At 37.3% G+C, this 23,572-nt stretch overlaps 1 protein-coding gene across 3 annotated transcripts in view; it reads left to right on the plus strand.

The window, feature by feature from the left end:
* FAM120C (family with sequence similarity 120C) overlaps positions 1 to 23,572 on the plus strand; it is a 104,636-nt gene that overhangs the window by 6,680 nt on the left and 74,384 nt on the right. For 2 of the 3 annotated variants that reach the window (XM_021703945.2, XM_021704023.2), the window contains exons 2-4: positions 15,238 to 15,484; positions 17,183 to 17,265; positions 22,001 to 22,129. In XM_021703945.2, coding sequence (XP_021559620.1) covers positions 15,238 to 15,484; positions 17,183 to 17,265; positions 22,001 to 22,129 — 459 coding nt within the window. Of the gene's footprint in view, positions 1 to 2,301; positions 2,343 to 15,237; positions 15,485 to 17,182; positions 17,266 to 22,000; positions 22,130 to 23,572 lie in introns of those variants that run through there. The other variant, XM_044911663.1, reaches the window with a different exon arrangement.

The following is a 23,572-nucleotide window of genomic DNA, read 5'->3' on the forward strand; positions in this document are numbered from 1 at the left end:
GAGAGAGAGATTGGTTGGTTGATTGACCATAGAGAGCTGTAAAGGTCAGATGAGGAAGAATTTAAAATTAGTGTTTTATAATGTTATATATTAATTCCATGTAAATCAACTTAAATTCTAAATGGAATTGCAAAACTCTGTTAAGTAAGTTTGGTAGCTGCTTAGCAATATATTTATAGAATAAATTCCCTCTTGGTAATAATAATAGCTACCACATGGGCTGGGTACCTTACATAGGTTCATTATGCCATTTAATCCTCATAACCACCCCTCAGGATATGTATTAATCTCCCTTTTTTATGGCTAAAATAAAAACAGACTCAGCATAGCTACTGGCATGAGGTTGCACTGCTAGAACATGGTTGAGCCAAGATACAAACCTAAATATATTTGACACCAGAATCCTTCATCTTTTAACATATTGTAAAACAGTATAGTTGCATTTTATTTATCTTTATTTTTTTGCATTTTAAATTAAACTTTTTCCAGAACATGTTTCTTACATTTAGTTTGGAGTAGCGTAATGGCTAAGAGCACAGAACTTGGAACCAGATTGCCTGGGTTTAAATTCTTGTTCTTACGTAAACTTAGGAAAGTTAGCCTCTCTGTGCCTCAGTTTCTTCATCTGGAAGAGGAGGGTGGTAATAATACCTGCATCACACACTTTGTTCTGAGTCTTAATGACTTAACATAAGTGTTTATAACATTACGTGGCACACAGTAAATGCTATATAAATGCCAGCAACTATTACTTTGAACAAAGTATCTTGTATGCCAAGTTGGTTGAACATGGATCATTTTACCCTCATGCTTTAAGATTAACATGACATGGCATGCAGGGTCCTTTATGATCTGCCTGCCATTCTCTGGCCTCATTTCACCCCATTTGTCTTATCAGGACAGTGAATGGTTTTCAGTTCAAGTAACATTTTTTGAGCATCTACTTTGTGCCAGACCCTATATGCTAAGTACTATGAACAATGGAATTCATTCAGCAAATATTTATTGGGCTCCTACTGTATGCCAGGCACAGTTCAAGATTGTGAAGATAAAGTAGTGAACAAAATGGATTTGTGATCTTATGAACTTTACCTTCTACTGGAGAGGACAGACAATAAACAAGATAAAAAGAATGTGTAGTGTTTTAGGTGGTATAGTAAGTGCTATGGAGGAAAATGAAGCAGGGAAATGAGATAAGGGAGTGTGGATGTCAGGGGGATAGTCTCTCTCCCTCTCTTTCTCCAGGACCTTGTTGTCTGGTAGGGGAGACAAGTACGAAAATACAGCATGAGCCCTGAGGATCATTTCTCTGACCCTTGTCATAGGCCCAGGGACATGGTCAATGGAAGTGGCAGAACCAAGATATGCATACCAGACACCAGAACCCTTGCCCTTTTACCTATACCATGAAGGAAATTACAAAGGTTATGGCAAGGATGGCAGACTGGTGGCCCATAGGCGCACGCATTTTTTTTAAAAGAACTTCATTGATTTTTATTGACCAGTAGTGTTTATCAGAATCTGAAATCAAACAGCAGGTTTGGACTGAATATTAAGGCATCATCTAGTTGGATGATTTTTCACGAACCTCTGTTATTTAACTTGCATTATATGAATACACTTCTTTTTTAAAAAATAGGAATTTGTTGCCAGTATTTTAAAAATTGTGAAATGTTACAAAAAAGTCTGACTTTCCAACCACTTGTGAAATATCAGATCCTTTGGCAACATTGATTGCATCCTTTTGCTTAGCCACATGGTCTTCATTTATTGGAATCTCTGCCATTCCATGGTGTCTCCGTGACACAGTGACCAAGTGCCTCTTGCCATTCTCTTGCCATTCGTGATTGCGATCTTGTAACAATGGCTCCCAATGATCCCCACCTCCTGGTATTCACACTCTTGTGTTATCTCCCCCCACCCTTGTGTGTGTGCCGGACCTAGTGATTTGTTTCTTTTTATTTTTTTAAAGATTTTATTTATTTATTTGAGATAGAGACAGGGCATGAGTGGGGTGGGGGGAGGGGCAGAAGGAGAAGGGGAAGCCGACTCCCGGCTGAGCAGGGAGCCCAATGTGGGGCTCAATCCCAGGACCCTGGGATCATGATCTGAGTCTAAGGCAGACGGTTAACCGACTAAGCCACCCAGACGCCCCCCTAGTGACTTGTTTCTCATGAACAGACTACAACAAAGTGATCAGATGTCACTTTCAAGATTAGGTTATAAAAAACTGTGACTTCCATCTTGTTTGCACTCTCTTTTTCTCTCTCTGGCTCTTCTTGCTTGATCACTCTGATGAAGCAAGCTGCCATGTTGTGAGCTGCCCTATGGAGAGGCCCACATGACAAGAAACTGAGGGCAGCCTCCAACTAACAGCCAGTGAGGAACTGAGGCCCTCAGTCCAACAACCTGCAAGGAACTGAATCCTGCCAACAGCCAAGTGAGTGAGCTTGGAAGCGGATCCTTCCCCAGTTGAGCCTTGAGATGACTGCATCCCCGGCTAATACCCAGATTGCAGCCTGAGCCAGAGGACCCAGTTAAGCCATGCCCATAGATACTATGAGATAATAAATGTTTTTTTAAGCCACTAAGTTTTGGGGGTAATTTGTTACATAGAAATAGATAATGAAAACACCATTGATTGTTGTACTTTTTTATAGCAGTTTTGATAAGCATGAAATATTTCTTATGCTCCACATCTGTGAAAAGTGACAAAAAAATTATACAAGAAGGTCACATATTTAAAAATCATAATTTTTTTTTAATTCAGTGACAAGGGATTGTTGTGCTCTAGTGAAAAGAGCAAATGAGTTGAAGTCCAAAGACTTGGATTCAGGTCACTAGTTGGATCTTGGGTAATTTATTATTTAATTCTGAAGACCTTCATTTATAAAATGGATAAGGAAGTAATACCATGTTTCCCAGGACAGTCAAAAGAACTACTGGATATAATGTATGTGAAACATACTTGACATATGTGTTACTTCATATTAATTTCAGTCCCTCCTGTGTTTCCATAGTACTCTTTATGTATTTCCATTGGCTTGTACCATAATATATTGTGATTATCTGTTATATGCAGGTGACTTGATGGAAGGGACCATATTTTATTCATCTTTGCATCTCCTTACACAGTATTTGGACACATACCAAGTGTGCAAAAAACATTGGTTGACAGAATGAACGGTTGTTTTGTTAGATAACTAATGAGATTTTAAAAACACTAAAATATGCTTCAAATTCTTAACCAAGGTATCTTTCAACTTTGGGAAACTTCCTTTTGCCAATTTGCGCAAAGGCAGGCATGTCTATAAAGAGGACAATTTCTACAGATAAATCTTCATATAAGGTCACTGTGTAAGGCTTAAATTTGGTCTATTGAACAATTCTTAACACAGCCAAAGCATCTGAACCAGAACTATAAGAGTAGACTAGTCCATCTTCTGGGCACTCTTATATTACAAAGAATACACTTAAGTCTACATACATCTTTGCCCTAAGGCAAGAAGCAATCATGGGGCTTGAGGCATCGTCTTTTCTCTCTCTCTCTCAAATCAAAAAGCTGGCAGTATCAACTGAAGAAGGTCACATATTCCTCTATAAATAAATTATGTGTTGAAATACTGCAGTTTAAGACACATTTTAAAATAAACCATTGTAAGAAATATGACCAGTATAAAAATGAGGAGTGCTGAAACAAAAAGAATTTTTAAGAGGGCTTGGAATTTCAATAGGCTGTGTTTTGGAATACAGACAGAACAAGTGATACTGCTATGAAATGCATTTATATAGTAAATGAAGAATTTGCCAGGGCTTGAAAGTCTTTTGTAGGTGGTGGTTTAAGAAAAGAGTGTCTGTTGAGTACAGCAGAAATTACATCATAAGCATTTGTAAAGATAGGAAATACTGTTGCTCAGGATGTTAAAGATTGGTAGATGAACACTTTTGGGACAAATTGGGTCAAGAAGCTATTTGTGAAGTTTTAGATTGCAGCTGGTTATAAGAGATCTAAACACTACCCAAATAGCTATACACTTAACTATGTGCCTAGCCAGTAGTTCTCAAAGTATGGTCCCTGACCAACAGTACAGTTCCAGGTCACCTGGAAACTTGTTAGAAATGCAGATTCTTAGGCCCTAGTCCAGACCTACTGGATCAGAAACTGGATATGGGGCTTGTCAATCTGTTTTAACAAGCCCTCTAGCTGATTCTGATACACCCTAAAGTTTGAGAACAACTGCACCTAGATATAATTCATGTGATAAGAATTTTGGTGGAATCTAACTCTTTTGGACTTGGAGCCTGTGACAGGTACATTCAGAAATACCTGGGTTTTGTGTGTTGAGGAAACTCCTGAAATTTTTAGTATAGCTTGGTCAAAATTATGACTACAGATAGTGCTTCTGCAGTAGTGTTACTCTTGGGCTCAGAATACTTCAATTTGAAGCAGAAACACTTTATAAGGCCTTAAAGCTTTTCATTGTGTCACTGCTTAGGGATTCAGTTTTTGTGCAGAAATGTTCAAAATGAATCATGTCAGGATCTAGTGGTTAACGTTGTGGTTTACACCAAACACAGTTGAATACTTTGATTTATTAGATGCACGTTATAGAAATCTGACCTATTATATATAGATTGATCGGCTTAGTTGAGGCATGGTACCGAAGATACTGAAAAAAAAAAGACTTATTTGGCATCCACAGGCATTCAGTGCATTAGCAAAGACTGAAATAAAATATTTGACCTGTTTAGTTGATACTGCAACTCATCTAGGCACTCTGAATAAAAGCAGTTTTATTCAAAAATAGCTTCACAAATGCATGGTTGTATTGGCTCATTCCTAGCAAAATTATGCCTTTGGGAAACTCATTTGGCATGTGATAAACTGGCTGACTTTACTGTGCTGAAATTGGTTTCCAAGAAATGAAAGTGATGGCCTGAACTACATCCCCAAAATTGCAGAATTTTCTGTTGCATTCCAGGAAAGGCTCTCTGGTATTATATTTTATGAAAAGGAACTAATATTGTTCAGTTAGCCTTTCTCAATTAATGTTTATGGCGTGAAAGAAGAGCTTCAGTGGAGATACTGAATTACTGTGTGATGGTACTGCAAATGAAGCATGATATCATTGGAATACCAGAATTCTACAAATATCTTGGGAGTTGTTACCCTAAATATAAAAAAAGCACTGTGCAAAATGTCTGTTAAGAAATGCCTACATTTCTAAACAGCTGTTTTCCATTATGAAATAGGATAAAATTAATCATTTCCAATGAAAGGACCAAAGGCTAAATTCTTTACTGCACATCCTAACACAAAAATATAAGACCTGACATTGACCTCTTGGCCACATAAGAAAGGCATCAGACCTCCTGTTCCAAGTTAAAGGAGAATAAATCACACACACAAATGTAATGATGAACTTTTTCTATTTTTGTATCAGGCTTTCTGATTTTTCAGTCCTGAAAATAGGCTTCATCTCTGCAAAATAAACAGACTTTAATTTATTTAATTTATTTCATAACCACTTTTTCAGATCCTGCATGCAAGGTATTTTATATAAGTAATTTCTAAGTCTTTTTTTAATTTAAAGTCAAGTAGCCAACTTATAGTACATCATTAGTTTCAGATGTAATGTTCAGTAATTTATCAGTAGTAATTTCTAAGTCTTAAAATCAGGAATTTGCAAAATCTCGACTTCATAGATGAAGAAGCTAAGTGACTTGCCCATGACTTACCCATCACTGGGATTTAAGCATAGGTCCACTAGATGTTGAAATTCCTGCTGTATCTTCTGATGATAGAAGTTATTCTCAAAGTAGAGTCTCCAGCCCCCAAATGAACCACACCAGATTTTTAAAAATCTAATAGTAATTAATAGCCTAATAGTAATTAAGGTTACTAAAATTGGGTATTTGCAAATTAAAATTAACACCTTTATAGCCTTTACTAAACACTGGATCAGTATTCTGTCTCCAAATTGATGGAGATATTTAATAGCAAAGACTCTACAATGCATGTGTATGTAGATGAGATTCCTACAGTCAGGAGAGAAGGCCACTTTGTTGATGTTGCCTTGAATTGGCTTTGGGTTTTTTTTATTGCTGCTATTCTTACTTTTGAGTTCTATATTTAGCTTCATGACTATCAGTTTGGTCTCTTAATAGTTGTTGGGCTACACAGTGTGTAGTGATGAAAATTTGTTTCAGTAGTAGTTTTGGTCTGCATTTTTTCAGTAGTTAGACTCCAAGGCACAAAGGCCTTGCAGCTAAAATATAAACTGTCTATATTTCTATTGCTAAAGCAGACTTAAACATAATCCACCCCTCCCCTTGACTTTTCTTATAAAGTGAAATGAGACATTAAACTTTTCTTAGAGAGTTGTTTTCCCTTGAGTTTTATAAATAAGTGTTGCTTCCTCTAGAAAGCATTGCCCCATTGACTGGTTAGGTGCCTTTCCTCTATGTTTCCATGGCACCCTATGGTTATAACTTCTTAACATGTATATTGAGTGTCTTACTGTGTGCTCTCTGTATCCTGGCACTTAGAAGGCCCTCAATTCATATTTATTGTACTGAACAGTGAGCTAGCAATTAAAAGCTATAGGCAGTTGTTCAGAATCTCAACTCTTACTTTTTTTAAAGTTCAAATGTGCTTCTTTTCTGAGTAGTTGTTTGGGTATGTTGTTTAAGCTCACCTAAATCATTTTAGTCTTCTGAAAAATTGCAAGGTTAACAGATAACTGAATCAGTTTGAGCCAGGGACTGGAAGTCATTCTGCTTACAGGTGGCAGCAGTCATCACACATGGAAATGGAGCCAGGGTACTCAGCTGTTCTGAGGGGTATTGTGGCTGGAAGACTTCTTCCTTGCCCTGGTCAGGATTTAATTGCCTTCAGTTAACTCTAGATGATATTTTGCTAAAAAATAAATTGCCATGCTGTGTGATATGTCTAGACATCACTGTTTCTTAAACTTGCCTCATTATGACAATCACCTGGGGTTCTTGAAAGTGGCCTAAGTGTCCATTGTTGGATGAATGAATAAAGAAAATGTGGTGTATACATACAGTAGAATACTATTCAGCCTTAAAAAAGGAAATCCTGCCATTTGGGACAACAGGGATGAACCTGGAGGACGTTATACTAAGTGAAATAAGCCAGACACAGAAGGACAAATACTCCAGGATAGAGCTTGTATGAGGAATCTAAAATTGTCTCTCATAGAAGCAGAGAGTAGAATGGTGGTCGCCAGGAACTGTCAGGAGGGAGTATTGGGGAAGTATTAGTCAAAGGGTACAAATTTTGATTATACAAGACAAATGAGTCCTAGAGATCTGCACAGCATAGTGCCCATGATTAACAATACTGTATTGGGTACTTAGAACTTTGCTAAGACAGTAGATCTTATTTTAAGTGCTTTTATCACAAAAAATAAGAGGGCAGGAGGAAACTTTTGGAGGTTATGGATATGTTTATGGCATAGATTGTGGTGATGATTCTTATCTCTAAACTCAAATTGTATACATTAATTATGTACAGCTTTTTGTATGTCAATCATACCTCAATAAAATGGTTTAAAAAATATATTCCCAGCCTAGCCCTAGATCTACTTAATCATACTCCTCAGAGGAGAGGCTTGGAATAAGTATTACCTTCAGCAAATGGAGGTAAAAGGACTACAGGTATACCTCATTTTATTGCCCTTTGCTTTATTGCATTTCAGATACTGCTTTTACAAACTGGGGATTTCTGACAACCCTGCATCAAGTCTGTTGGTGCCATTTTTCCAACAGCATTTGCTCACTTCCTGTTTCTGTGTCACATTTTGGTAATTCTCACAATATTTCAGACTTTATCATTAGTATATTTGCTATAGTGATCGGTAATCAGAGATCTTTGATGATACTATAGTCATTGTTTTGGGGCATCACAAACCTTGCCAATATAAGATGGCAAGCTTAATAAAGGTTGTGTGTGTCCTGACTATTCCACTGACCACCCATTCAGCTTCCCTATTCCCTGAGACATAAGAATACTAAAATTAGGCCAATTAATAACCCTACAATGGCCTCAGGTATTCAAGTGAAAGGACGAGGCACTGCGTCTCACTTTGAATCAGAGGCTATAAATGATTGAGCTTAGTGAGGAAAACATTGAAAGCTGAGATAGGCCAAAAGCTAGGCCTCTTCTGCCCACAAGGTAGCCACATTGTGAACGCAAAGGAAAAGTTCTTGAAGGAAATTAAAAATGCTACTCTACTGAACACATGAATGATAAGTGAAACAGCCTTATTGCTGATATGGAGAAAGTTTGAGTGATCTGGATCAAGCCAGCTCCAACATTCCCTTAAGACAAAGCCTAATCCAGAGCAAGGCCCTAACTCTCCTTAATTCTAGGAAGCTACAGAAGAAAAGTTTGAAGCTAGCAGAGGTTGGTTCGTAACATTTAAGGAAAGAATCCATCTCCAGAACATAAAAATGCATGGTAAAGCAGCAAGTGCTGGTTTGGAAGCTGTGGCAAGTCATCCAGAAGATCTAGGTAAGGTAATTCATGAAGGAGGCTACATTAGACAGGTTTTCAATGTAGGTTAAATAGCCTTCTATTGGAAAAAGATGCCGTCTAGGACTTTCATAGCTAGAGAGGAGAAGTCAATGCCTGGCTTCAAATATACAAAGGACAGGCTAACTTGTTAGGGGCCAATGCAGCTGGTAACTTTAAGGTGAAGCTAGTGCTCATTTACCATTCTGAAAATCCTAGGGCCCTTAAGAATTATGCTAAATATACTCTGCCTGTGCTCTATAAATGGAAACACAAAGCCTGGATGACACCACATCTGTTTACAACATGGTTCACTGAGTATTTTAAGTTGAGACCTACTGCTCAGAAAAAGAATCCTTTCAAAATATGACTGCTCATTGACGGTGCACCTGGTTATCCAAGAACTCTGATGGAGATATACATAAGATAAATGTTGTTTTCATGCTTTCTAACACAGCACCCATTCTGCAGCCCATGAATCAAGGAGTAATTTCAATTTTCAAGTCTTGTTATTTAAGAAATTTTGTAAGGCTATAGCTGCCATAGATAGTGATTCCTCTGATGGATCTGGGCGGAGTAAACTGAAAATCTTCTGGAAAGACTTGACTATTCTAGATGCCATTAAGAACATTAATGATTCATGGGAAGAAGTCAACATATCAACATTATCGAGAGTTCAGAAGAAGTCGATCCCAACCCTCATGGATGATTTTGAGGTGTTCAAGACCAACAGCGGAAGTACTTGCGGACATAGTAGAAATAGCAGGAGAACTGGAATTGGAGGTGGAACCTGAAGGTGTGGCTGAATTGCCCTGATCTCATGATAAAATTAACGGGTGAGGGGTTCCCTTTTATGGATGAGCAAAGAAAGTGGTTTCTTGAGATGGAATGTGCTCCTGGTGAAGATGCTGTGAAGAATGTTGCAATGATAAACAGTTTAGAATATGACATAAACTTAGTTGATAAGCAGTGGCAGGATTTGAGGGACTGACTCCACTTTTGAAAGAGATTTTACTGTGGGTAAAATGCTTTCAAATGGCACCAGGTGCTACAGAGAAATCATTCCTGAAAGGAAGAGTTAATTGATGGGGCAAACTTTATTATTGTCTTAAGAAATTGCCACAGCCACCTCAGCCTTCAGCATCCACCACCCTGATCAGCCAGCAGCCATCAACATCAAGGCAAAACCCTTCACCACCAAAATAATTATGACTTGTAGCTCAGATGATTGTTAATATTTTTTAACAAAGTATTTTTATACTAAGGTATGTACTTTTAGACATAATGCTATTGCACATTTAATAGACTACAGTATAGTGTAAACATAACTTTTATATGCACTGGGAAACCAAAAAATTCATTTGACTTGCCTTATTGAGATACTTGCTTTATTGCAGTGTTCTGGAACTGAACCCACAATATCTCTGAGGCATGCCTGTATTACTTTTCACCATACACCTTTCTGTATTCTTTGATTTCTTTTTTACCTGGAGTATGTTCTTTTATTCAGTTGTAATTTATCTTTTGAATTAAGTATTGCAATTCATGTTATAAAAATTCAAAAGGTACAAAAGGATATATGATAAAATCTCCCCTTCACCCCATCCTTAGTCACTAGATTATTTTCTCCAGAGTTGACTAGTATTATCAGTTAGTTGTGTATTATTCCAAAGTTATTATGCCTATGAGAGCAAATACTTATAAATACTTGCTACACACACACCATAAATATACCTTTCAAAAAATGGTAGCCTACTATACATAATTTGTACTTTGCTTTTTTATTTACTATATCATGCTGATTTTTCCATGTGAGTACATAAGAGTTTTGTCCTTATTTTTTATGGTTCCACCCTATTCCATTGTATGTATATGTTATAACATATAACTAGTCTCTTATTGATGGGCAGTTAATTAGATTTTTTCCAGTTTTCAGCTGTTACAATGCTATAATGAATATTTGTACAGTTGCAGTGCTCTTGCTTATACCTAAGTACTTGTATTGTTCCAAGTACTTTACATATCTAAAAGATAAATCCATAGAAGCAAAATTACTGGGTCAAAAGGTATGTGCATTTTTAATTATGACAAATCTTGCCAAGTTTTTCTCCATAGAGATTGTACCATTTACATACCTACCTTCAATATTTGTGTGTGCCTGTTTCCCTTACCAGTATATTTGGTAATGTTATGGTTGAAATAACCATCTTTCAGTATTGTTTTAATTTTCACTTCTTATCACAAGTGAGTTTGATCATCTTATATGCTTACAGTCAGTTTGTTTTTCCTTTTTTTGTGAACTGTTTTCTTGTGTTGTTAGGTTTTTTTCTTTTCTGTTAGAGAAATTAGCCCTCTATACTATGAGTTGCAACTCTTTTTGCAGTTTGTCATTTGTCCTTTGCGTTTGCTTACATTGGCTTTTCCCAAACAAATGTTTTATTTTTAGTCAAGAGGATTGATCTTCCTCTTTACTGTTCCTGGGTTTTCTCTTATACATAAACACTCCCTACTCTGAAATTATATTTAAAAAATCCTCATGGAATCTTCTATTATTTTTATGGTTATCCTAATTAAAATGTGAGGAATGGATCTATCTTATTCTCAAATAAATGTCCAGTTATCCCAACATAATCTGTAGAATAATCCATATTACCTTTGTAATTTAAAAAGTGAGTTATGGTTTTTGCAACAAATAAATGGCATTTAATAAAGGCAACTGTTACAAATTAAGATACTTAGGAGCCATATCAACCAAATGCAGCATGTGGACCTTATTTGGATCCTGATTTGAACAAACCAACTGTCGAAAGACATTTTTAAGGTAATCTTGGAAAATAGAGTAGGGACTGGATATTAAGATATTAAGAAACTTGTTAACTTCAGTGAAATGATAGTTTTGTTTGTTATTTTTAAGCTCTTCATCTGTTACAGATAAAGAATGAAGTATTATAGGTGATTTGATATCTGGAATTTGCTTGAAAGTATGCCAGAAATGACCAACAATCATATGAAAAGATGCTCAATATCACTAATTATCAGAGAAATGCAAATGAAAACAATGAGATATCACCTCATACTCATTAGGGTGGCTACTATAAAAAAAAGAAAGAAAAGAAGTGTTGGTGAGGTTGTCGAGAAGTTAGAGCCTTGTGCATTGTTGGTGGGAATATAAAATGGAGTAACCTCTATGGAAAACAATATGGAAGTTCTTTTTAAAAATTAAAAATGAAACTACTATGTGATTCAGCAGTTTCACTTCTGAGTATTTACCCAAAAGAACTGAAAACAGGATTTTGAGGAGATATTTTTACATCTGTGTTTATAGCAGTGCTAGTCATAATAGCCAAGAAGTGGAAGCAACCCATAAGTCCATTGATTAATAGAGGAAGAAATTGTGGTATGTACATAGAATGGAATATTAATTCAGCCTTAAAAAGGAAGGAAATCCTGCCACATACTACAATGTGAGTGAACCGCAAGGACATCATGTTAAGCGAAATAAGTTGGTCATAAAAAGACAAATACCGTATGATTCCACTTATATGAGGTATCTAAAGTAGTCAAATTCATAGAAAGTGGAATGGTGGTTGCCAGGAGCTGGGGGAGAGGTGAAAATGGAGAGTTGTTTAATGGGTATAGAGTTTCAGATTTGTAAGATTAAAAAGTTCTGGAGATGTGTTTCATAACAATGTGATTAAACCTAACACTATTGAACTATACACTTTAAAATGGTTAAGATGGGGGCGCCTGGGTGGCTCAGTTGGTTAAGCGACTGCCTTCGGCTCAAGTCATGATCCTGGAGTCCCTGGATCGAGTCCCGCATCGGGCTCCCTGCTCGGCAGGGAGTCTGCTTCTCCCTCTGACCCTCCTCCCTCTCATGCTCTCTGTATCTCATTCTCTCTGTCTCAAATAAATAAATAAAATCTTTAAAAAAAATGGTTAAGATGGTAAGTTTTATGTGGTTTTTTAGTCATGATTTAAAAAGTGCATTTAAAAATGCCAGAACAAAAGGGGTGCATAGTAGATGAAACAAGAATGACTCAACATTGATAATGGTTGAAACAGGATAATGATATCATAGGGGTTCGTTATGGTATTTCCTTTACCTTTGTGTATTTAAAATTTTCCATAATAAGTTTTACAAGTGAGGTTTAGGGAGCATAGGCTTTGTAGACAGAGCTGAATTTGAATTCTAGTTCTGGTTTTTAATATATATAATTTACATAACACCGTAAAGTTTACCATTTTTAAAAAGATTTATTTAGAGAGAGAGAGCACATACATGTGAGTAGTGGGAGGGGCAGAGGGAGAGAAAGAATCCTTAAGCAAACTCCCCACTGAGTGCTCGATCCAGGACCCTGAGGTCATGACCTGGAGCTGAAATCAAGAGTCGGCCGCTCAACCGACTGAGCCACTCAGGCACCCCAAAATTTACCATTTTTAAGTGTATAATTAACTTGTATTCACAGAGTTGTGCAACTATGATCACTGTCTAATTCCAGAACATTTTTAAAACCCCAAAAGGAAATTCAGTACCTTCTAGCAGTCATTCTTCATTTCCCTTTTCCCCCAGTCCCTGGAAACCACTGATCTATTTTTCCCTCTCAATGGATTTTCCTATTCTGGAAAATTCATTTAAAAGGAATCGTGTAATATGTGGCCTTTTTGTCTGGCTTCTTGTACTCTATAGTGTTTTTAAGTTCATTTATGTTAGCATGAATCAGTACTTTATTCCTTTTCATAGCTAAATAATATTCCCTTGTATGGTTATACCACAGTTTAGCCATTTTTTCTGTTGATGGATATTTGGAATGCTCTATGGCCCTAAGCATGGCACCTTGCTTCTCTGAGCCTCAGTTTCCTCATCTGTAAGATGGGACTTATAACACCTACATGATCTGATTGTGATGAAGAGAGGGAAAGTACCATACCTAGCACTATGCCTGGTACAGATGGATGCTCAATGAGTGACTTGTATGAGAGGTATGCTGGAACAAACTCACCAGGGGACAGCATAAAACTATACTCCTACTCTGACCCAATTGGAGTTCATCATAACTCTAGCTGTAAATATGTTGCAGTACAAAGTAAGGATTTTTGGTTCCTTTGCTTCGAAACAAACATACACATGTTGCTTTGCTGTGTGCTTATCAGTGTCCCTCCCTTTGCCGATTTAATGTGTGACATGACTATCTGCTGTGGCTAGTCTCTTTCCATAGCCTAGCAGAAGCTTAATGCATTGAAACTCCTGTCAGACTCCAGAAAACTACCATTATTTTGTAATTTAAATGAAAAAAAAATAGGTCAGTTGAGTTCCACAAAAATACTTAGGTCCATGGGTTCTAGAGCCAAAATCCAGGCCTAGTTCCTTCCGGCCATGCGACCTTAGGAATAGCAATGTAAAAATGGGGATGATAATAATAATAGTTATGGCCTTATGTGATTGAATATTAAATGAGTTAATGAATGCAGAGTACTTGGAACGCTGCTTAGCACAGAGTATGTATTCAGTATCTGTTAACCATTATTATTCATATTATTATACCCCAGGTTTTATGTTGGAGCCAGGAATAGATAAATTACGTCTCTGCAGTCAAGGAAGTTAACGTGGTATAACCAGTATGCAGATTATTTCAGTATGCTCTAAGTGCAGGGATAGAGACATGCATAGGAAGGGCACTTAAGCGTCTACCTCTATTACATGAAAAACAGTGCTCTCCAGGAAGAAGCCTGGTACAGTAGAAATTAGTGCATTCTGGAGTCAGAACAGCCTGGGTTTGAATCCTGTGTACACTCATTCATAATGCAGCTTTAGGGGCAGCCAACCTCTCATAGTCTTAGTTTTCCCGTTTCTAAAGTGGGGTGAAGTTTCTGACCTCTACCTGCTGGAAGTGCCCTATATGGGTGCTCTGTGGTCTAAGATGTTCCTAAGAAAGCAAGCAAGGATTTTTTTTTAAAGATTTGTTTATTTATTTTATATAGACAGTGGTGGGTGCACGTGAGTTGGGGGAGGGAGAGACTCTTTAAGCAGCCTCCCCGCTGAGCACAGAGCCCAACCTGGGGCTTGATCTCACAGCCCATGAGATCATGACCTGAGCCGAAACCAAGAGCCAGAGGCTTAACCAACTGAGCCACCCAGACACCCACGAGCAAGGATTTTTTAAAAGGTGTTAGATTAAAAAAAAAAAAAAAGGAGTTAGATGAACTTAGATTCTGTTATTTAACCTTTCTGTGTCTATTTCTACATATAAGTTTTTTCATCCATATCTACCTTGCTCATGGTTGTTCTGACAATGAGATAATGTATGTAAAGTATATGTGGCATATAGAAGGTGCTGAGCAATAAATAATAGCTTTATTATCTTTCTAACAAAGATATCTTCTGTTATTGTGTGAAGTGGAAACTTAAGTAATATATACCATGTTAATTTCAGTATTCTCTTGAAATGCCTCATACCACAGTTTCATGAAAGGACTGGGCATTTCAATGAATACGTAGATAATGCTGTCTTTATAGTAGGAATAATCAAGTTTGAAGCTGGGAGAGACTTTTTTTTTTTTTTTTTTGTAGGGTATTGTGTTCAGCCATGTGTGATCTTAAATTTCAACTATAAAATTTAGTTACTAACCTTCTGGATTTCTAACCAAATATAGCCAGTTTCTGTTGCATGACATGTTCCTCTCTTCTTCCCTCCTAGGTCTTTCAGAGCCTTGAAGACCACCATTTGGAAGTGGTGGCTTTTTTCAGGGAAAATGGCTTCCATGGCCTTCTTGCCCATGATTCCGAGTATGCTCTCTACAATATTCCTTCTTACTACAGTTCCCATGCTCTGAAGCTGAGCTGGAATGGGAAGAATCTCACTACCAATCAGTTCCTGATGCAGGAGGTGGCCAAGCAGCTGGGCTTGAAGCGGATGAATTTTCCCATATTTGCTGCGCTGCTAGGTAGGTATCCAAAGAACAGACTCCAGTGATTGGTAAAATTTCCTCTTCCAATGTTAAGACACGAAGACCGGAGCAATTTAGCCTATCATAATTGAATTTATCTTTTTAAAGTCCACATGCTAAACACTATGCTGGAGAAAACCCAGGAGGCTTTTGGACTTCTTACTAGAAACTCAGCATGTTTGTCTTAGGAATTTAATACAGGACATCCTTGAAAATTATTTCGATTTTTGTTTTTTTGTTTTTGTTTTTTTTAAGATTTTATTTATTTATTTGAGACAGAGAGAATGAGAGAGAGAGAGCACATGAGAGGGGGAAGGGTCAGAGGGAGAAGCAGGCTCCCCGCCGAGCAGGGAGCCCGATGCGGGACTCGATCCAGGGACTCCAGGATCATGACCTGAGCCGAAAGCAGTTGCTTAACCAACTGAGCCACCCAGGCGCCCTATTTCGATTTTTGTAAAACTTTTTTTGTTACATTCCATAACTATTTATGCAGAGTACTGTCTTAGGCCAAATGTTTTACTAGCCCTAGATAGCTTTGGTTCCCCATTCAGAGCATTAGCATTTCTTTCCTACTGTCTCAGTTTAGATGAAGAACACAAATTGTTATATGTGGTTTTTTTTTTTCTGTTGTGTGAACATTTTATTATGAAAATATCCAAGCACACAGCAAAATTGAAAGAATTTGGTAGTGAAAATCCTATATATCATATATCTACCACCTGTATTCTGCCATTAACATTTTCCTATACTTGCTTTATCATATATCTGTCCATTCTAGCCATTCATCAATTTATCTTTTAAAGATGAATTTAAAAGTAAATTGCAGAGAGCTGGTTATGGTTTTTTAAAGATTTATTTATTTGTTTGAGAGAGAGAGAAAACGCGAGTGGGGGAGGGGCAGCGGGAGATGGAGAGAGAATCTTAAAGCAGACTTCTGCTAAACGCGGAGTCACTCGGGGCTTGATCCCAGGACCCTGAGATCATGACCTGAGCTGAAACCAAGAGTTGGATGCTTAACTGACTGAGCCACCCAAGCACCCCGAGAGTTTATTATGTTTTCAGTTGGCTTTCCAAGTACTGACAGCATGAAGGTTAATATGTTGTCTCAGGTGTAACCTCTGCTTATAATCCCAAAGGATTTGAGTTTGGCTCATCTAATGGAGTCAGCACAAGTTTTAGAATTAGGCCTATGACAAATTACTGAAGTTACACCTCCCTGGTTTCATCTGTGAAATGGAATAGTATATCTCATTGTGTTACTGACAAAACTAAATGAAATGAGATATATAAAATGCCCAGCACTTACTAGGCAGTCAGTAATTGTGGCTGCTATTATAAAAGGCAGAATGACTAGGTGATAGATAATAGGATGGGCTTTGGAGCCTGCTTTTTATCCTGGTGGGGGCACTTATTAACCAAGCTACTTTGGCTAAGTCACCAAATTTGTTTGAGCCTCAGTTTCCCTATCTGTAAAATGGGGATAATAATACTACTAGGCATGGTTATTTCAATAATAAAACATATAATGCATGTGATACATAGTAGGTAATCAACACATAGATACTATAGATATTACATTGAGAATCTACACCTATGTGAATTATTTGATTATTTTCTTCCCCAAAAGCCCTTTCATGGCCTGGAGGTTCTATGAAAACATTTGCACAGTCAATAAATGACAAATGTACTTTATAGGTAACCACATTCTCCCAGATGAGGACCTGGCTGCTTTTCACTGGAGCCTCTTGGGACCAGAACATCCCCTTGCATCACTTAAGGTAAAGTGCCCCATTTCCTGCCTATACATCCATGCCTAGGGGATATCAGGTTTTTTACATTGGAATTTTGATAGAATAATTACCTTTCATTAGGCTTGAAATATTTCAAATACAAAAATTATAATTATCAATACCCTTAATATCTCTTTTAATTAAGTTTTTATTTTAATTCCAGTATAGTTAACATATAGTATTATATTACTTTGAGGTATACAGTATAGTGATTCAACAATTCCATGCATCAAGCACTCATCAAGACAAGGGCACTCCTTAATCACCATCACCTATTTAACCCATCCCCACACCCATCCCCGTCTCTGGTAACCATCAGTTCTCTACAGTTAAGAGTCTGTTTCTTGATTTGTCTCTCTCTTTTTTTCCGCTTTGTTCATTTTTTTCTTAAATTCCACATATGAGTGAAATCATATGGTATTTGTCTTTCTCTGACTGAATTATTTCACTTAGCATTATATTCTCTAGATCCATCCATGTCATTGCAAATGGCAAGATTTCATTCTTTTTTATTGGTGAATAATATTCCATTGTATATATGTACTACTTCTTCTTTATCCATTCATCTATCAGTGGACACTTGGGCTGCTTCCATGTCTGGGCTATTGAAAATAATGCTGCCATAAACATAGGGGTGCATGTATCCCTTTGAATTAGTGCTTTTGTATTCTTTGTGTAAATACCCAGTAGTGCCATTACTGGATTGTAAGGCAGTTCTATTTTTAACTTTTTGAGGAAACTCCAGGCTCTTTTCCACAGTGCCTACACCACTTTGTATTCCCACCAACAGGGCATGAGGGTTACTTTTTCTCCACATCCTCGCCAGCACTTGTTGTTTTTTGTGTTTCTGATTTTAGCCATTCTGACAGGTGTGAGGTGGTGTCTCACTGTGGTTTTGATTTGCATTTCCCTGATAATGAGTGATGTTGAGCATCTTTTCATGTGTCTGTTGACCATCTGTATGTCTTCTTTGGAGATGTGTCTGTTCATATCTTCTGCCCATTTTTTAATTGGATTATTTGTTTTTTGGGTGTTGAGTTATATCAGTTCTTTGTATATTTTGGATACTAACCCTTTATTGTATATGTCATTTGCAGATACCTTCTTCCATTCAGTAGGTTGCCTTTTTATTCTGTTGATTGTTTCCTTTGCTGCACAGAAGCTTTTTATTTTGTAGTCCCTATAGTTTATTTTTCCCTTTGTTTCCTTTGCTTCAGGAGTCATATCTAGAAAAATGTTGTTATAGCCATTGTCAAAGAGATTACTGCCTGTGCCCTCTTCAAGGACTTTTATGGTTTCAGGTTTCACATTTAAGTCTTTAATCCATCCTGAGTTTATTTTTGTGTGTGGTGTAAGAAAGTGGACCAGTTTCATTCTTTTTCATGTAGCTGTCCAATTTTCCCAGCACCATTTGTTATAAAGACAATACCCTTAACATCTTAAGGATTCATACAAACCTATGAAGTGAGATACTAATACTCCAGTAAATGAAATAATGAGCAAAAGACTGAAGCAGCTCACAAAAGAAGAAATACAGTGGCCAATAGTATGACTAGATAGATGTTAAATCTCCCTAGTGATCACACATGCAAAATTTTTTTTAAAAGATCTTTTTTTTAAGATTTTATTCATTTATTTGACAGAGAGACACAGCAAGAGAGGGAACACAAGCAGGGGAGTGGGAGAGGGAGAAGCAGGCTTCCCGCCGAGCAGGGAGCCTGATGCGGGGCTTGATCCCGACCCGAGCCGAAGGCGGACGCTTAACGACTGAGCCACCCAGGTGCCCCCACACATGTAAATTAAATTATTTTTTTTAACCTAACAGTTCGGCAAATACTGAAAAATTAGTCTGCCTACTCCTGTCGAGTCTATGTTGAGACTGATACTCTCATTCGTTTCTGGTGGTAGTGTAAGTTGGTGAATATATAACTTTAATTCTTTCACTCTGCTAGTTCATACTTTTTCTTCTCTCCTCAAGCCTCTAGTACTCCCTCCTCCTTGCTCACTGTCAGCTCATGAGCTGGCTTCCTATTTCACTTAGTAAATGGAAGCATTTGAAACAGAACTTTACTGGCTCCTAGCCTTTCATCTTCTCACCTATGTGCATCTATGTGCCCACATTTTCTGCCTGCCTTGTGTTAACTGTGGAGTACCTGTCCATGTTCCTATCTAAGGCCAACCCTTCTACTTACATGCCAGATCACATCCCCTCTTGCTAACTGAAAGGCATCACTTTTGCAGTTCTTACTTCTTTCTCCTGCATCATCAATTTTCTCTCTTCATTGGATTTTTCTGATCAGATTTATAAGCATGCATCCATATTAAAAAATAAAGCAAATCCTGCTCTTGACCTTACTCCCTCTACCCAAGCTATTGTTCCATATTTCCTCTTCTCTTATAGCCCACATTTCTTCCTTCCCTTATAGCAAAGCCCTCTATAGAGTCTTCTGCACTTGAGCTGTTTATTATCCCTTTTCCCTATTCTCTCTGCAGTCTGTTTTGAAATTGTTTTTGATGAGGTCCAGATGTTCATAATTCTTGATGTTAATAAATCTAATGGCCAGTTCTCAGTTTTCATCTTACTTGACCAACAGCAGCATTTGACCCAGTGGCTCACTCCCTCTTTCTTAGAACATGTTCTTCACTTGGCTTTAAGGACACCACTCTCTTCTAGTTTCCTTCCTACCTTCACTGGGTGCAGCTACTGTTTCCTTTGTTGCTTCTTTGTCTTCTTTTCTACTTCTTATCTTTGGAGTGTCTCCGAATTCTGTCCTTGGTCCCTTCTGTCAGTTCTCCCTACACATTCTGCCTTAGTGATTGATATCATCCAGTCTCATGACTAAGTATCACCAGTCCATTGATGACTCCTAAATCTGTGTCTCTAGTTTTGACATCCCTCTTGAACTCCAGATTGTAATATCTAACAGCCTACTAAACATCTTAAGGAAGTGTATCTAAATGGAAACTCGTGATCTTTCCCCTAAATCTGTTCCTCCCAGAGCCTTCCCCCTTTTTATTAAAGGCAATCCCATCCTTCTAGTTGTTCAGGCTAAAAACCATAGAGTCATCCTTGACTTCTCTCTCTCTTTCTCACACCCTACATTTCCTCTGCCAGCAAATACCATCAGTTCTCCCTCCAGTATATGTCCACTTCTCACCATTTTCATTGCTACTACACTGGTCAAGCCACCATTATTTCTTGCTTGGATTATTATAACAGCTTATTAACTGTTGGTCTTCTGTTTGCACTCTCCTCCCCTCCCCAAAACCTACCCTCAGTACAACAGTGAGAGTGGATCTTTTAAAAACTGATTCAGATCATGTTGCTTCTCTATTCAAAACCCGCCAGTGGCTCTTCATGTCACTCACTCAATCTTGACCATGGCCTACAAAGTCCTGTACTGACTGACGTCTGTTATAGTTATGATGTCATCTTTTCTTTTGTTTGTAGAACCTTTGTACTTATTATTTCCTCTACTTGGGATGCTTTTTCCTCCCACATAGCTTTGTACCTCCCTCTTAGAGGTTTTCTCAAATGTCATTTTCTCAGTGAGGCCTTTCCTGACCATCTTATTTAATATTACTTGCTTGTGCAGATGCATGCACACACTTGAATTCCCAAGGCCATCCTCTGCTTAGATTTTCTCCATAGCACTTATCTACATCTGGCACAGTATACATTTTACTTGTTTATTTTATTTGACTCCCCTCACCCTATCCTGACACACCTACCCCACAATTTAAGCTTCCATGGGGGCAGCGATCTTTCTCTATCTTGTTCACTGCTGTATTCTTGATGCCTGTGACAGTACCTAGTTAGTACACAGAAGGCGGTAAATACTTGTTAAAGGAATGAATGGTACAGCCTTTTGCCCAAACAATTTTATACAAAAAGTCTTTAAGAAGTTTATACCCTTTGACTGAGTAATTACAATTTTAGGAACCTTGTAATTAAATAATTGGAAAGTGAACAACAAATCATACCTACATTTTATCATGGCATGAAAAAAATACCTGTATTTAAAAAATTTTCAAGCATCATAAAAGTAGAGAAAATAATAGCATAGGCAGTCACTATTGTAACATCTTCTAGCTCCAACAGTTATCAAGATGTAGCCACACTTGCTGGGTTTTGTTATTGTTGTTTCTGTTGCTAATGTGTTTTAAAATAAATTCTGGACCTCAAGTCATTTTACTCCCACATTCTTCGATATGCATCTCTAAAACATATAGGCATTTTCATGCATGAGCACAATGCCATTGTTACTTTTAACAAAATTAATGATAATTTCTTGGCATCATTTTAATATCTGGTCCATTTTAGGATCTTCCTGATTGTCCCGAAAAGGCTTTTTTGTGGTTAGTTCAAATTAGGATCCAAACATGGTCCACAAATTAAAACCTTACCTTTAATAGCAAAAAATTGGAAGCAGCCAAATGGTCTTATGAAAGAAAACTGATGAATTATGACAATGTCATCAACTAGTGGCTCTCTCTGTAGTAGGATTTATAAATGATATGATGTTATCTTTCTTTATACTGTTTGATCTTTTCCAAGTGTTCTATACTGAGAATTACAGGGGACAATATTTTCAAAGAAAAGATTTTACCTATCTCTCAGTGCATTTACTGAATTTAAATTCTCTTACACCTACCTCACTCTTTCTCTTAGTGATCCATCACCACCGATGTCAGTGTACCTTGCTTATCTTAAATCTCCTAGGTCCGAGCTCATCAGCTGGTCCTTCCTCCCTGTGATGTGGTGATCAAGGCTGTTTCGGAGTATGTTAGTTCCATCAAAGACCCCTCAAACCTGGATGTCGTTGGAAAGGATGTTTTCAAACAGTCTCAGGTGAGCTAGCCTTCTCCTTCTCAAGAGTCGCCAGTTTTCTTACCTTCACTAGTACCACCAGCAGACCTGATTTTTTTTGTCTGTGCTACCTACCTTCTCTCCTCGTAGCTGCTTGTTCTCTCCGTGCTTACAGACCAGAGCTCCACAGTTTCCTTTGAAAACATTACTAGGCCTGGACTGAAAGGGTTCTTTAGCTTTTTCCCACTGATTATCAATGTTATATAAGCTCATTCTGGAAAATTTAGAAAACAAAGTCACTTAAAATGTCATTACTCACAAACAGCTTGCTGTAGTTATCACTCTAGAATATGTCCTTCTACTCTTTTATTTACTTCAACGTATATTTTAATATAAAGAAGGTCTTGCTTAGTGAAGTTAATGGGTAATGAAAAAGATTACTTAAAGTTGGTCCACATAAAACAAAAATCAATACATCATTGTTAATAGTGAAAAATGGGCTCTGCTGGGAATTTGTCTTGTGAAATAAAATTAAAAGTTAGGAAAATAAGTTAGTTTTATTTCTAATAATTTAATTTATACTTGCACTATGGGTTTTTCAGTTTATTTTTAAAATTAACATAAAGTAAAACTGACTTTTGTATATGTGTGTATATAGTTCTGTGAATTTTTAGCACATGTACAGATTATGTAACCACCATCACAATCAGGATCAGAACAGCTGAACCACCCCAGAAATCTCTCATGCTGTCCCTTTGTAATCACACGCAAACATCGTTGTCTCTGGCAACTACCAGTCTGTTCTCTGTCACTACAGTTGTATCGTTTAGAGAATAACATATGAATGGAATCATACAGTATGTAATCTTTTAAGAATAGCATTTTTCATTCAACATAATGCCTTTGGGAATCTTCTAAGTTGTTTCATATTGCATCTATCAATAATTCATTCCTTTTTGTTGCCAAGTAGTATACATTGTGTGGATATACCACAGTATGTTTATTTTTTCACCTCTGGAAGATATTTGACTTGTTTCCAGTTTTTGGTGGTTTGAATAGAGTTGCTATAAACATTTGTGTACGGGGCTTTTTCTTATGAACATAAGTTTTCATTTCCTTGGTGTAAATACCTAGGAGTGGGATTTCTGGGTCATATGGTAAGTATATGTTTAACTTTAACTTTGTAAGACCCTGCCAAACCATTTTCCAGTGTGGCTGTTCCATTCCTCGCTAGCACTTGTTATTGTCAGTATTTTTTTATAGCCATTCTAAAAGGGATATAGTGGTAGCTCTTCATAATTTTAATTTGCATTTCTCAAATGAGTAATGATGAACATTTTTTTCTTGTGCGTATTTGCCATTCATATACCCTCTTTGGTGAATAGTCTATTCGTGAACAGTCTTTTGTCCATTTTTACTTGAGTTGTTTATTTACTCACTGTTGATTTTTGAGAGTTCTTTGTATATTCTTGCTTAAAGTCCTTT

Source organism: Neomonachus schauinslandi, chromosome X (assembly GCF_002201575.2).
Source record: "Neomonachus schauinslandi chromosome X, ASM220157v2, whole genome shotgun sequence".
NCBI classification, from domain to species: Eukaryota; Metazoa; Chordata; class Mammalia; order Carnivora; family Phocidae; genus Neomonachus; species Neomonachus schauinslandi.